Raw genomic sequence first — 13,500 nt, 5'->3', positions numbered from 1 at the left:
ATTTTGTTTGATAATCGCTCCTGTGAAGCGCCTTGGGACGCTTTACTACGTTAAATGAAGCCAAGCGCTGATGATAGTACCTCGACATTTGCTTACTTTCGTTAAATTTCTTCCCAAGCACACACAATATAAAAATATATATAGAGCACTTTTTACTGTTTCTGCGGATGGATAAGTTAAATTCACTCAAACTAACCGGTTCTAAATGTTCTGAATGAAATGACCCAAACCTGAAAGGCCACTTGTCCTAATCTCAGAATTATCTCCTCAGTGATGCAGCATTTTGCAGCTTCTGAAATTAAAGTATCTTCAAACACGACTCCACCTTCAACTGCAATATAAAAAAAAGATTCTGGCAAATTGTCTGAACAACATTTCACTGGCACTAATTTTACCTTTTCACATCTAAAGCAAAATGACAGAGCCGTCAGTGGAGGTTCCCCATTCAAACGGGGTTCAGGCCCCAATATTTACTGGGATCGGGGGTTATCCCAGGGGGGGTCAGGGGTGATCACGGGTGATTGTGGGGGGGTCAGTGATTGCGGGGTGGTGGGGGGTGTTGGGTGTTGGGGGAGATCGTGGAGATGGGACGGGTGGTGCGGGTTTACAGTGTTAGCTTGTTGGGCTGGAAGGAAACACTCCGGCTCCTCCTGGCTCACAAGCAGTGCTGTAAAGGCACTTACCTTATGGATCCAACCCTTTTCACCTCCTTTTATCTGCCGGGTTTCCCGAGGCCTGGGAAACCCTGATGACAGCAGTAAAAAAATATAAACCTCGTTAAAATGAAGGCACACAGCCTCTTTAAAATATTTAACGACTGACCCGCTTCCTGAAAGCAGATTGGTCGCAGTCCCCTCGTCCACTAAAACCAGAAGTGGGTGGGTTTGAAATTTTTAACATTTTACCATCCCACCTGACCCAAACCCACCTGTTTTGTGGTGGGGGGGGGGGGTGTAAAATTACCCCACAGCTTGTGAAAGTCAATAGGTGCCGGCCTGTCTCCACTACCCACCTGCTTGTAGGATCTGCTGCTGCTTTGTTCCAACTTCCTTCTTGATGATCTGACATTTTCCTTTCAAACTGCATGAGAGGGTGATGGTGTCAGGATCTGAATGGCCACTCACCACAGACTGGAATAAAATAAAGAAAATACAGTAAAAATCTGTCTCTTACAATCTACATAGGCTAGCTGCTTTAAGAGATATGACATGGACGGGCTATTTAAGAGGGGTAATTGCTTTAAGACAGCAATCCTTCATAGTCTTCCCCTTCATAGATAGAGTGGATAGGGAGGACCTATTTCTCTTAGCAGAGAGGTCAATAACCAGGGGGCATAGATGTAAAGTAATTGGTAGAAGGATTAGAGGGGAGTTGAGGAGAACTTTTTGCACCCAGAGGGTGGTGGGGGTCTGGAACTCACTGCCTGAAAGGGTGGTAGAGGCAGAAACCCTCAGCACATTTAAAAAGTACTTGGATATGCACTTGAAGTGCCGTAACCTGCAAGGCTACGGACCAAGAGCTGGAAAATGGAATTAGGCCGGATAGCTTTTTCAGCTGGCACAGGCATGATGGGCCGAATGGCCTCCTTCTGTGGCATAAATCTCCCTGATTCATAATCTCATATTGTGTCTTGGATTCTAGCTTAGAAGATGGCCACTCCCACAATCAGTTACCTCAGTTATTTTCCACAGTTCAATGCAATAAATGTGACCTAGTCAGTTTAATCACTGAACTGAATAGATAGGTACATAGATAATTTCCCTCTCCAAGTCAATAAATTATCATTAATTTGTTAAATAAATTCTTATCACTAATGGGGATTCAATAACGAAATTTGATTTTGCTAATAGATTCCTGCCAAGACAGTAACTAAATTCCCACAAATATATTCCCCGGAGGACCAGTTAATATATTAGTGTGCTAGTAAATTAGTTCCTCAACGGTAAGTAGTACTTTCCATTCACTTCACTAAAGTAATCCATCACTCATTAACCTTCTAATGGCCTCATTTCCCTTTTTGCCTATCTTATCAGAACAGAAGCAGGCCACTCAGCCCCTCGAGGCTGTTCCACCATTCTATTACATCAGGGCTGAGCTGTAACACAACTCCATTCATCCACCATATCTTTACCCAACAAAAATCTATCAATCTGAGTCTTGAAAATTTCCATTGACCCAGCAACGACAAGCCTTTTGGGGGAGAGAGTTCCAGATTTCCACTATCCTTTGTGTGAAAAACTGCTTCCTCATCTACCTTATTTCCAGTTTACTTTTATAATTGACTCCAAATGACCGCTTCCATTATCTAAGACAGCTATGTTCAGCTCTTCACTTTGTCCTCTTTTCCCCTTTTACCATGAACTTCTCTCTCTGGGTTCCTTAATTAACTACTGTTTCCTTGGTTAGTCCCACTATTTTCAATTACTTTACAGTTCTGCTTTGAGTCACTCATAGTTATTGCTTCAATCGTTTATGATAAGTATTCATCACCATTCCACTAATCTTTTGTATTTAGCCCCATCAATCTTCACCCTACCTTACTCCTCTCCTTCGAGGCCCATTCTAACTTTGCTCCTTTTCCAGATGTTATCCCATTCATCCTATTGTGCTCTTTCTTTTATTTTTAATCATTTGGACTTCTGAATGAGCAATGTCCTTCTGACTATGTGCTTTGTATCTGTTTTAGCTATTCCCTCCTATTGTGCACAGTTCTGTTTTAATGCTTTTTCTCATCAGTTTTGCCTGCTATCCACCCCCTCTACTCTCCCTCCTTCCCACTGGTTTACTGCTCCCTTGCAGTATAGGTATCATGACGACACAAAGCTGGGTGGGCGTGTGTGCTGTGAGGAGGATGCAGAGAAACTCCAGTACGATTTGGACAGGTTGGGTGATTATACTGCATTTGCCATGCATCTGCCCAATGTGGATAAATGCGAGGTTATCAGTGGCAAAAACAGGAAGACAGATTATTATCTGAATGGCAATAGATTGGGAAAAGGAGAAGTGCAACGAGACCTGGGTGTCCTTGTGTACCAGTCGCACTAGGTGCAGTAGGCGGTTAAGAAGGCAAATGGTATGTTGGCCTTCATAGTGAGAGGATTTGAGTACAGGAGCAAGGATGTCTTGCTGCAGTTGTACAGGGCCTTGGTGAGACCACACCTTGAGTATTGCGTGCAGTTTTCATCGCCTTATCTGAGGAAGGATGTTCTTGCCATGGAGAGAGTGCAGCGAAGTTTCACCAGACTGATACCTGGGATGGCAGGAATGATGTATGAAGAGAGATTGGGTCGATTGAGCCTATACTCGCTGGAGTTTAGAAGAATGAGAGGGGATCTCATTGAAATTTATAAAATTCTAACAGGACTAGACAGACTAGATGCAGGAAGGATGTTCCCGATGGCGGGGGAGTCCAGAACCAGGAGTCACAGTCTAAGGATAAGGGATAAGCCATTTAGGACTGAGATGAGGAGGAATTTCTTCACCCAGAGAGTGGTGAACCTGTGGAATTCTCTGCCACACAGGGCAGTTGAGGCCAATTCATTAAATATATTCAAGAAGGAGTTAGATATATTTCTTGAGGCTAAAGGGATCAAGGGATATGGGGAGAAAGCAGGGACAGGGTACTGAATTTGGATGATCAGCCATGATCTCATTAAATGGTGGAGCGGGCTCGAGGGGCCGAATGGCCTACTCCTGCTCCTATCTTCTATGTTTCTATGTTTCTATGATGCTGTATTATACCATTTCATCATTTTAATCATCCCTTGTCTAGTAAATATAATTTACCGAAGCTTTCCATTCCTCATACATTTGCAAAACATGAGATAACCTTGAGGGTGGTGAGCTTCAGGTTCCAGGTGCTTAAGTACCCACACGAAGAATTCCCTCATGGCTATGAGAATGCGAATCAGAGCCAGGCAGTTACTAATCAGTGTACTAATCGACTGGTACCTGTTGCTGTAATTACTGGACTCAGACAAGTAGCAACAGTATAGTCGCGGCATTAGTTCTGGGTTCTGACAAAGGGTCTATACGCAAAACATGAACTCATGTTTCTAAAATGTTAATGGACCTCCTGTATATTTCCTGCACTTTTGTTTAAACTTTGAAAGAAACATTAATGGTAGCACCTTTGTACAGTTTAATCCTTCCCGGCAGCTGCCTTTTCCATTGCTGCCAGCAGATTGCTGAGTTCTTCTTTCTTTCTTTCTCTTGGCACGGATGTGGGTGTCAACTCTCTCTTCTTGATGAATTGAAGTGCATGCTTGTCTTTAGAGACTTTAAGCACTTGAAACAAGCAGGCTGGTGTGTGCGTGTGTGTGTTTGAGAGTGTGTGGCCGCGATTTCACCTACCGAGGCTGGTCCGGTGTGGCCGGGGTCGGTGGTGGTGGGGGGGTGGGGGAAGGGGTGCGACCCCGCTGCAGGCTCCATCCCACTCTGTGAAAAGAATTTTACGTCGCTTGGGCTTGTTGAGCCCGCCCAGCACGTTTCCCGGGCAATTGAAGGAAGTGGGTCTGATGACGTCATTTGATGACGCGTCATCAGCCGGTTTCTTTAAAGGGGCCATGTCCAAATTGATTTGGACAGTTGTGCTGTCAGCGTTCTACAGCATTGAGGTGCTGCAAACACTGACAAGCTCTGCACAGAGGTGCACGCTACACCCAGGCTCTCCCATAACTCCGTCCATATGCTTATGGAGGGAGTCACAGCATGCAGGGAGGTCCTCTTCCCTTCCCATGGGCAGGAACAGACCGCCCCAGGAGATCAACATAGCCTGGTTGCACATTGCACAGGAGGGCACAAGCAGGGATGTCGTTAGGAGGACCAGGCTGCAGTGGCGCAAATCTTTCTATGATCTCATACATTACAAAATGTTACTGCCAAGCCACACTCAACAGCATCTTGCTGTGCCACTTATCACATCCCCATCACTCTGCCTTCCCTACCCTACTCCTGCATATCCTTACTCACACCAACTTACCTTGCACCTCCACCCATCCCTCTCTCTCTACATTATCACGTCCCCATCTCACTAGCCACCCCTCAGACTCAGCCTCATCCTAGTCCAATCATACCAACTAACAACATACAAAGGTAGGCACTTGGGTGTTTTAGCCAATGTTCATGTGAAGTTTCTGCTAATGTGGTGTCAAACATTGAAATCTTTATTTTCAACACTTTGCGTTCTTGGTCAGATTTTTGTGCAGCTTTGGAAGTGGCTTAGTGAGTTGCAGTGAATGGTGAGACATAACGGTACCCCCCGCAATGGCGATGAGTGTGAAAGGAATGGCTTGGGCATTGTAGGGATGCTTTATGGTGTTGGTGTGAGGTGGTGCCAACTTGGCACATCATGTGACAGCCAGGGTGTACAGCATCAAGTGAAGTAAATCTGGCTATGGTGAGGCCATCCCTGGCGTCCCAGGCAGCAATGTGGTCGGGTGCTGATGCCCTGTGTCCTGTGCAGCATCAGTTGATTACGGAGAAGGTTGGTGTTGTTGTTGTTGCTGCTGGTGTGCCTGGTGCTGCTGGTATTGGGGCTGATTGCTGTGGGATTCTGAAGACCAAGGTGAGATTTTTTCAAGGGCGCTGATGCTGATGGAATAGATGGCAGGTGAGGTTGAGATGATAGAAGCGATCTGTCAATGGTGAGAGAGGCTGTTCTAATGAGGTGGCACTGGATAGAGAGTTTGTTCCAAACACTTGTCAGCTGCATAAAGCCCAATCTGTCTTCCAAATGCAGTAAGCAACAGCCTCTATCCTTGGAAAGTGAACAGCTGTGAAATGGAAGCTTTTATAGACCATTTGCAGCTGTCAAGTTAGTAAATCATCCCATGCTGACCTAACACCCGACCTCCTTACCTGATGTGATCCCCGAGCAGCGGGGAAGCCATTGGCAAACTCTAAAAATCTAAAGGTGAGCTTAAAAAACGATTTAATTGCCTCTTAACAATGTCTCTAATGGTGTAAATTGCCTCCCCCGCCGCTTGGTGTCGGGTCTGTTCAGCGATGACAGACCCGACATCTTGGAGACTAGCGTGGAGGCGGTTCCCTACCCGTTGTCAAAAAAAAACATTTTCCCAGCCGACCCGCCACCAAATGCGCCCGCTGAACCCCCGAAAAATTCCCCCGTGTGTTTGAGAGTGAGTTCATGTGTGTGTTTGAGTGGTTAAAAGGTATCTCTTTGACTAAGCTGTAAGTCAGCACACCTAATCGCTCTTTTCCCAGCTGTTTGTTTTTCTTGCGCCTATCTCTGAAGTGCCACGTGACTTTTTTTTTTACTTTAAAGACACTTTACAGGAAACTTCGCGATATCCGGCACCGATGGCACCGAGCTGCTGCCGATCTATCAAAACTTCAACATTAGCGCTGGTCTATCCGGAAGGATACGGAGGTTTTCATCTCCGTATCTGACAACAAACTGTTGCTTAGCAACAGCTTGTAAACACTCGGCCCGTACCTTGGAAGCGTCTCTGAAGCTGTTGCTAAGCTACAGAGACGCTTTCCAGAGCCTGACTATTAAAAAAAATGCTAGGAGAAGAAAAAAAACCTAACCAAAATGGCTGCTGATTTCTGCCATTAGATCGAGGTTTCCGGACATACAACCTCCGTCTGGATAAACCAAAGTTTCCTGTATAAATAAAAGTTGTGTGTGTATAAGAGCTTGCGTTAGCATGGTCAAGCAGAGAGCATACTATGGAGTCAGCTGGTAATAGGATTGACAGATCTGGTTGGATATCTTCCTGGAGGCTTCATAACATGACCTCCTGCCTCCACCCACCCCACCCAGTCAAACAGTCTTTGTTCACATCTCCAATATTTTTTTAGAACTAATAAACAAAAGTGTTCAATGAAATAAAGACAGAATTTGTTTAATGCCCCTATGGTTTTTCTCCTGAGTTGCTTGCAGCAGTGTCCAGGAGGAGACTTCAGGACAATCCAGGTGGATTGGCAATCCTTGCTGGAATGAGGTGGGTACAGAGTGAAACAGAACTTCCAAAATGGGAATTTGGCTGGAGTGAGCATTTGGAGCAGAGGGGGAAGGAACAACTGAGTATTTTAATTTAAATTGAAGTAGATGAAGAGTATAACACAATTTACATTTATAGCAAGAATGCCATCACAGGAAGGGACCGTTATACGAAGATACAAAATTGAGTTTTGAATAGCAGATGTTATCTGCAGAAAGTGCCTCCAACTGAGATTACTTGAGCTCATGATCTCAGAAGCTGAGGTTGAGTTGGAGACAATCTGACACATTAGAGAGCAAGTAAGATTTCTAGTACCAAAATTCAGAGGGTAGTCACCCTGTTGAGAAACAGGGAACAGGCAGTGATAGAGGAAGATGTGGTTACTGGTCCAATAGGTCAGAACAGCATGGAGGGACAGGCTAGAGCAGGAACACCCAGAGTAAATGACCCTCTCCAAGTTTGAAGCATTTGTTTCCTGTGGGCTCTTGGCAGGGCCATTAAATGGATTACAAATGCATTAAAAAAAACTTGAGTTGACTGCTGGATTAGCAATTCAGTTAGGAATGCAGTAAAAATAGGAGAATTAATAAAGTTAGGAGGTTGTGCATAATCTTTCTCACTTTAGACAGTCACAGATGATTTGTTGCCTCCCAGGTGCCTGGAAAAGGAACATTTCAAAATTACTGGAATGTAATGATGGGACCAGATGTCATGGTCCATTTGGGAGCCAATGGTACAGAAAAGGAAAAGTAAAACTCCTGAAAAATTGACAGGTCAAAATGAGATAAATATACAAATTATTTTTTTTAAAAGGGTAGCATGCAGAAGGAATAAAAAGAGTAGAGGAAGAAAATCAACTTGAGTTGTAAGCAGGAAAAAGACCAAGGCCTAGAAATTGAGTTGACGCCGCGCCAGGGCTTTAGCGCCGGAAATTTAGCACCGGCGCTAATTCCCTTGCGCGCGCCAAAAATTCAGTAGCGCCGCGCCCAGACGGCTGCCGGCACTACTGGCGGGCGTGAGCGCCTCCCAATGGGCGCTGAGTGCCGAATTGCGGCGCTAATCCGGCGCTGCGGCACCCGATGCGGTGCGGCAGGCTGGGGAAGTGCAGGCCTCCTCCTTCAGTTAAGGAGGAGCTGCCTGCACCCGCCCGCTGTCCGTTGAAATATTGAAAAAATGAGCCCGGCACCTCGGACAAGTGCCGGGCTTGCAGGCCAGACGCATCTGTTCCGCGGGGGGGGGGGTGGAGGAGTCCGGGGAGGGAGGTGCGGGCAGGCAGCCGACGGGAAAGCGGCCGGCCGCCGCGCGACCTTAATGCGCCGGCGCTAACTCGGGGAAGACTCGGTTGCCAGAGTCTTAGTTGCGGCTGCCACGGGCGAGGCGGCCGCAACTGAATTTCGGCGCTGGGGCCCGTCGGCATGGCAACCGGGACACTGCGCACACCGATGACGTCATCGGTGCCGGCGCAGCGCTACCGGCTTAACGCCGACGGAAGGGCCCCACTCAATTTCCCAACTGGCCATAACTCCGGCGCTAGGCCCTCTAGCGCCTCAAATGCGGCGCTAAGGCTACTCAATTTCTAGGCCCAAGTGTTTTTGTCCAAGCTAGTAGTCAAGGAGAGAAATAGTAGAGCTAAATATAAACAAGAAATAGGTTAATGGACTGTATTGTAATGCTCAGCTTCTGGGGATTAGAAACTTGGCTTCAAACTGGGCAAGAGTGGAAAGTAAATGTATTGGGTTATACAGGAAACTTTCTTTTATCCGGCACGGACGGGACCGACGTGGTGCCGGTTCATCAAAAATTCCGGATAACCGAACGCTATAGTAAAAGATACGGAGAGCTGACAGCTCCGTATAAAGCAACAAACCCTGTTGCTTAGCAACAACTGTAGAACAATTAACACAAGTTTCAAGCGTCTCTGTAGCTTAGCAACAGCTGCAGCCACACCCTTGCACAGCACAGATGGAAGGCGGCAAATAAATATGAAGTAAAACCTACTCCTGAATTTTGCCGGTTAACCAACATTTCCAGTTATTTAGGTGCCGGTAAATCGAAAGTTTCCTGTACTATGTTTAGGAAGGCCAATAAACCAGAAAGGAGGAGGAATGGCAATATTGGTGAAGGAGGGGTTACAATGCTGTTAGAGTGTTGATGTACACAAGAGGTTCAGACAATCAATATGCTTTGAGATCAAAGATTTTTTTTTAAATTGTTACACTAGTACTACAAACTCCCTAACGTGGGAGGGAATTGGAAGAATGAATCTGTAGACAGATCAGGAAGATGAGTAGGAATAACAACTTTTATTCTAGGATATTTTAACTATCAATTCTTTGATTTGGGACAGAGAGAGAGTTAATCGAGAAAAGGGAATAGAATTTCTAATGGGTGGAGGACTCCTTCATCAAGTGGTATGTTAATATCCCTACAAGGGGAGAGGTGTTGCTAGATCAAGTTACGAGCAACAAAATGGACCAGGTAAATGATTTAAATGTGAGTGATTACTTTGGGAGTAATGACCATACTGTGATAAGCTTTAAGAACCAATTAGAAAGGGTAAAAGGTAGTAAAAAAAAAACCAAGGGCATCAGATTGGAATAGGGCAGATTTTAGAAAGATGTGTGAGCTCAGCGAGTTGGAAAGATAAATTTATGCACAAGACTGTAAATCAACAATGAGATATTCATAAAAAGGAGATTGCAAAGTTGCAGAAAATATACCATTCCTTTTACAAGGAGAGTAATTCAAGTTGCAAAATGTCATGCAGAGGTTAGAAACAAATTAAAATTGATGACGATATAATGGTCCGAAAGGTATGATTAAAAAGAACACAAGAAAACAGAGCTTAAGAAAGCAATAAAGAAAACAAGGAGAGAATATGAGGAGAGAATCTCAAAATATTAAAGAACAGTAAATATTCAACAAATCAGTTGTCAAATATGAGATTGGACCCTGAGAGAAAATACTTAGTAGCGGGGAAGCAGAAATTGGCAGAAATGCTTAGTAAGTACTACGTTGCCCTGCTACAGCAAATAATGGCTCCATGTGTAAATGTTTGTGTCTGTGCATATATACGAATATGCATGAGTTGGTGCATGTATGTTTGTACAAAATTGCCTGTGGCTGAGTAAGTGTGTATATTTATATATATTTATGCCTGAGCATGTTAGTGGCAAACAAGCTAATGGTGGCAGAGCACAAGATAGGCCAGCAGATAATGATAGCCAGATGCACATTTCAGGAGCGAAGTTGTAGAATCTCACCTCTCCTAGACCATAGTTTGCGTTGATAACCATTCTGCCCGAATGTCCTGTGACAGGATCACATGTAAACAATACACCTGTAACATTGTTAATAGATATATTAGACCCAAATATTGCTCTTATTCAGTTCTGTTCTGCTTTTCTTAGATTCTTCCCGCTCCAATTTTAGAGCTTCACACCTCTGCTTTCCTTGGAATATAAACCAGAACAACAACAACAACGTGTATTTATATGGCACATTTAATGTAGTAAAACGTCCCAAGGCACTTCACAGGAATATTATAAGACAAAAAATGTGACACCGAGCCACATAAGGAGAAATTAGGGCAGGTGACCAAAAGCTTGGTCAAAGAGGTAGGTTTTAAGGAGCATCTTAAAGGAAGAAAGAGAGATAGAGAGGCGGAGAGGTTTAGACAGGGAATTCCAGAGATTGGGGCCTAGGCAACAGAAGGCATGGCTACCAATGGTTGAGTGATTATAATCAGGGATGCTTAAGAGGCAGTCGGGACCAGCGGGAGCAGCGTGGTGAGACCGGTATAAAAACCGGAGAGAGGCGAGGCCCGAGACCAGTCGGGACCAGCGGGAGCAGCGTGGTGAGACCGGTATAAAAACCGGAGAGAGGCGAGGCCCGAGACCAGTCGGGACCAGCGGGAGCAGCGTGGTGAGACCGGTATAAAAACCGGAGAGAGGCGAGGCCCGAGACCAGTCGGGACCAACGGGAGCAGCGTGGTGAGACTGGTATAAAAACCGGAGAGAGGCGAGGCCCGAGACCAGTCGGGACCAGCGGGAGCAGCGTGGTGAGACCGGTATAAAAACCGGAGAGAGGCGAGGCCCGAGACCAGTCGGGACCAGCGGGAGCAGCGTGGTGAGACCGGTATAAAAACCGGAGAGCGGCGAGGCCCGAGACCAGTCGGGACCAGCGGGAGCAGCGTGGTGAGACCGGTATAAAAACCGGAGAGAGGCGAGGCCCGAGACCAGTCGGGACCAGCGGGAGCAGCGTGGTGAGACCGGTATAAAAACCGGAGAGAGGCGAGGCCCGAGACCAGTCGGGACCAGCGGGAGCAGCGTGGTGAGACCGGTATAAAAACCGGAGAGCGGCGAGGCCCGAGACCAGTCGGGACCAGCGGGAGCAGCGTGGTGAGACCGGTATAAAAACCGGAGAGCGGCGAGGCCTACCAACTCAGCAGCGGGGAGAGAGGTAAAAAGTAATCAGTGTGTGACGTCACCAGGGAGCAGGTAGGTGATTGGTTGGTGAGTATTTCTCTTTTTTCAATACAAGCTTGAATTCTGTGGTGTTAAAATTCTGTGGTGTAGTGGGGATAGTTGGTAAATAAAGCGCCCTAGAGCATACCTGTAACTGGGGTATTGAATAAATTTTAAAAATTAATTAAAGGAGTAAGTCATGGCAGGAGAGTTCAGACCCGTGTTCTGCTCCTCCTGCTCTATGTGGGAAGTCAGGGATGCTGCCAGTGTCCCTGACGACCATGTGTGCGGGAAATGCATCCAGCTGCAGCTACTTGTAGACCGCATTGTGGCGCTCGAGCTGCGGGTGGATGAATTTTGGAGCATTCGCGATGCTGAGAGGCTCGTGGATAGCACGTTTAGCGAGTTGTTCACGCCTCAGGGTAGGGCAGCACAGGGGGTGACCATCAGGCGGAGCAACAAAGGCAGGCAGGTAGTGCAGGGAACCCCTGCGGACATCCCCCTTTCAAACAAGTATACCGCTTTGGATACTGTTGAGGGGGATGACTCACCAGGGGAAGGCAGCGGCAGCCAACTTCCTGGCACTGGGGGTGCTCCTGCTGCCCAGGAAGGGGGGAAAAAGAGTGGGAGAGCAATAGTGGTAGGGGATTCTATAGTAAGGGGAACAGATAGGCGTTTCTGTGGCCGTAGACGTGAATCCAGGACGGTTTGTTGCCTCCCTGGTGCCAGGGTCAAGGATGTCACTGAGCGGCTGCAGGGCATTCTGGAGCCAGTGGTCGTGGTCCACATTGGTACCAACGACATAGGTAAAAAGAGGGATGAGGTCCTGCAGCAAGAATTTAGGGAGCTAGGTGAAGGATTAAAGAGCAGGACCTCAAAGGTTGTAATCTCTGGGTTACTCCCGGTGCCACGTGCTAGTAAGTATAGGAATAGGAAGATAGAACAGATGAATGCGTGGCTAAAGGGATGGTGCAGGGGGGAGGGCTTTAGTTTCCTGGATCACTGGGTCTGCTTCTGGGAAAGGTGGGGCTTGTACAAGTCGGACGGTTTACACCTGAACCAGAGGGGAACCAATATCCTTGCGGGGAGGTTTGCTAGCACTGCTGGGGAGGGTTTAAACTAACTTGGCAGGGGGTTGGGGTACAGAGTGGAGCTATAGTAGGGGGTGATTTACAGCCAAATACAGAGGGAAAAACAAGTCAGCTGGGAAGGCAGAGCAAATATGTGAAGGCAAAAGAGAATATGGCAGGGCTGGAAGGCATTTATTTTAATGCAAGGAGTCTTGCAAATAAGGTGGATGAACTGAAGTTGTTGTTGAACACATGGGAGTACGATATTGTTGCTATCACGGAGACATGGTTGAGGGAGGGTCAGGACTGGCAGCTCAATATTCCGGGGTATAGAATCTTCAGGCGAGACAGAGGGGGGTGTAAAAGGGGAGGGGGTGTTGCAATATTAATTAAGGAGTCAATTACTGCTGTAAGGAGGGATGATATATTAGCGGGTTCCTCTAATGAGGCCATATGGGTAGAACTTAAAAACAAAAAGGGGGCAAGCACTTTGCTGGGAGTGTACTATAGGCCCCCAAACAGTCAGGGGGAGATAGAGGAACAGATATGTAGGCAAATCTCAGAAAAGTGCGAAAATAATAGGGTAATAATAGTGGGGGATTTCAACTTTCCCAATATAAATTGGGACAGTCAGAGTGTGAAAGGCTTAGAGGGTGCAGAATTCTTAAAGTGCACCCAGGAGAGCTTTTTGAGCCAACATGTAGAAAGTCCTACAAGAGAGGGGGCGGTACTGGACCTAATTCTGGGGAATGTAGCCAGGCAAGTGGTGGAAGTGTCAGTAGGAGAGCATTTTGGCGACAGTGACCATAATTCGGTGAGATTTAAGGTGGTCATGGAAAAAGACAAAGACGGCCCGGAAATAAGGGTTCTAAATTGGGGGAAGGCCGATTTTAATATGATAAGGCAGGATCTGGCCAAAGTGGACTGGGAGCAGCTGCTTATAGGAAAATCCACATCAAAACAGTGGGAGACTTTCAGAAGGGAAATAGAGAGAGT

General features: G+C 46.4%; 1 protein-coding gene across 1 annotated transcript in view; it reads right to left on the bottom strand.

The window, feature by feature from the left end:
- Nucleotides 1–13,500, bottom strand: part of LOC147116682 (uncharacterized) — a 207,506-nt gene that overhangs the window by 76,630 nt on the left and 117,376 nt on the right. The window contains exons 16-18 of the mRNA XM_085991793.1: nt 10,232–10,308; nt 1,013–1,130; nt 231–331 (exon numbers count right to left, since the gene is read on the bottom strand). Of these exons, the coding sequence (XP_085847919.1) occupies nt 231–331; nt 1,013–1,130; nt 10,232–10,308 (296 nt within the window). The remainder of the gene's footprint in view (nt 1–230; nt 332–1,012; nt 1,131–10,231; nt 10,309–13,500) is intronic.

This window comes from Somniosus microcephalus, chromosome 6 (genome assembly GCF_052327205.1).
Source record: "Somniosus microcephalus isolate GS21.2 chromosome 6, FLI_Smic_1.0, whole genome shotgun sequence".
NCBI lineage: Eukaryota > Metazoa > Chordata > Chondrichthyes > Squaliformes > Somniosidae > Somniosus > Somniosus microcephalus.
Note: the sequence above shows the minus strand (reverse complement) of the source record. Positions and strands in the feature narration are given on the sequence as shown.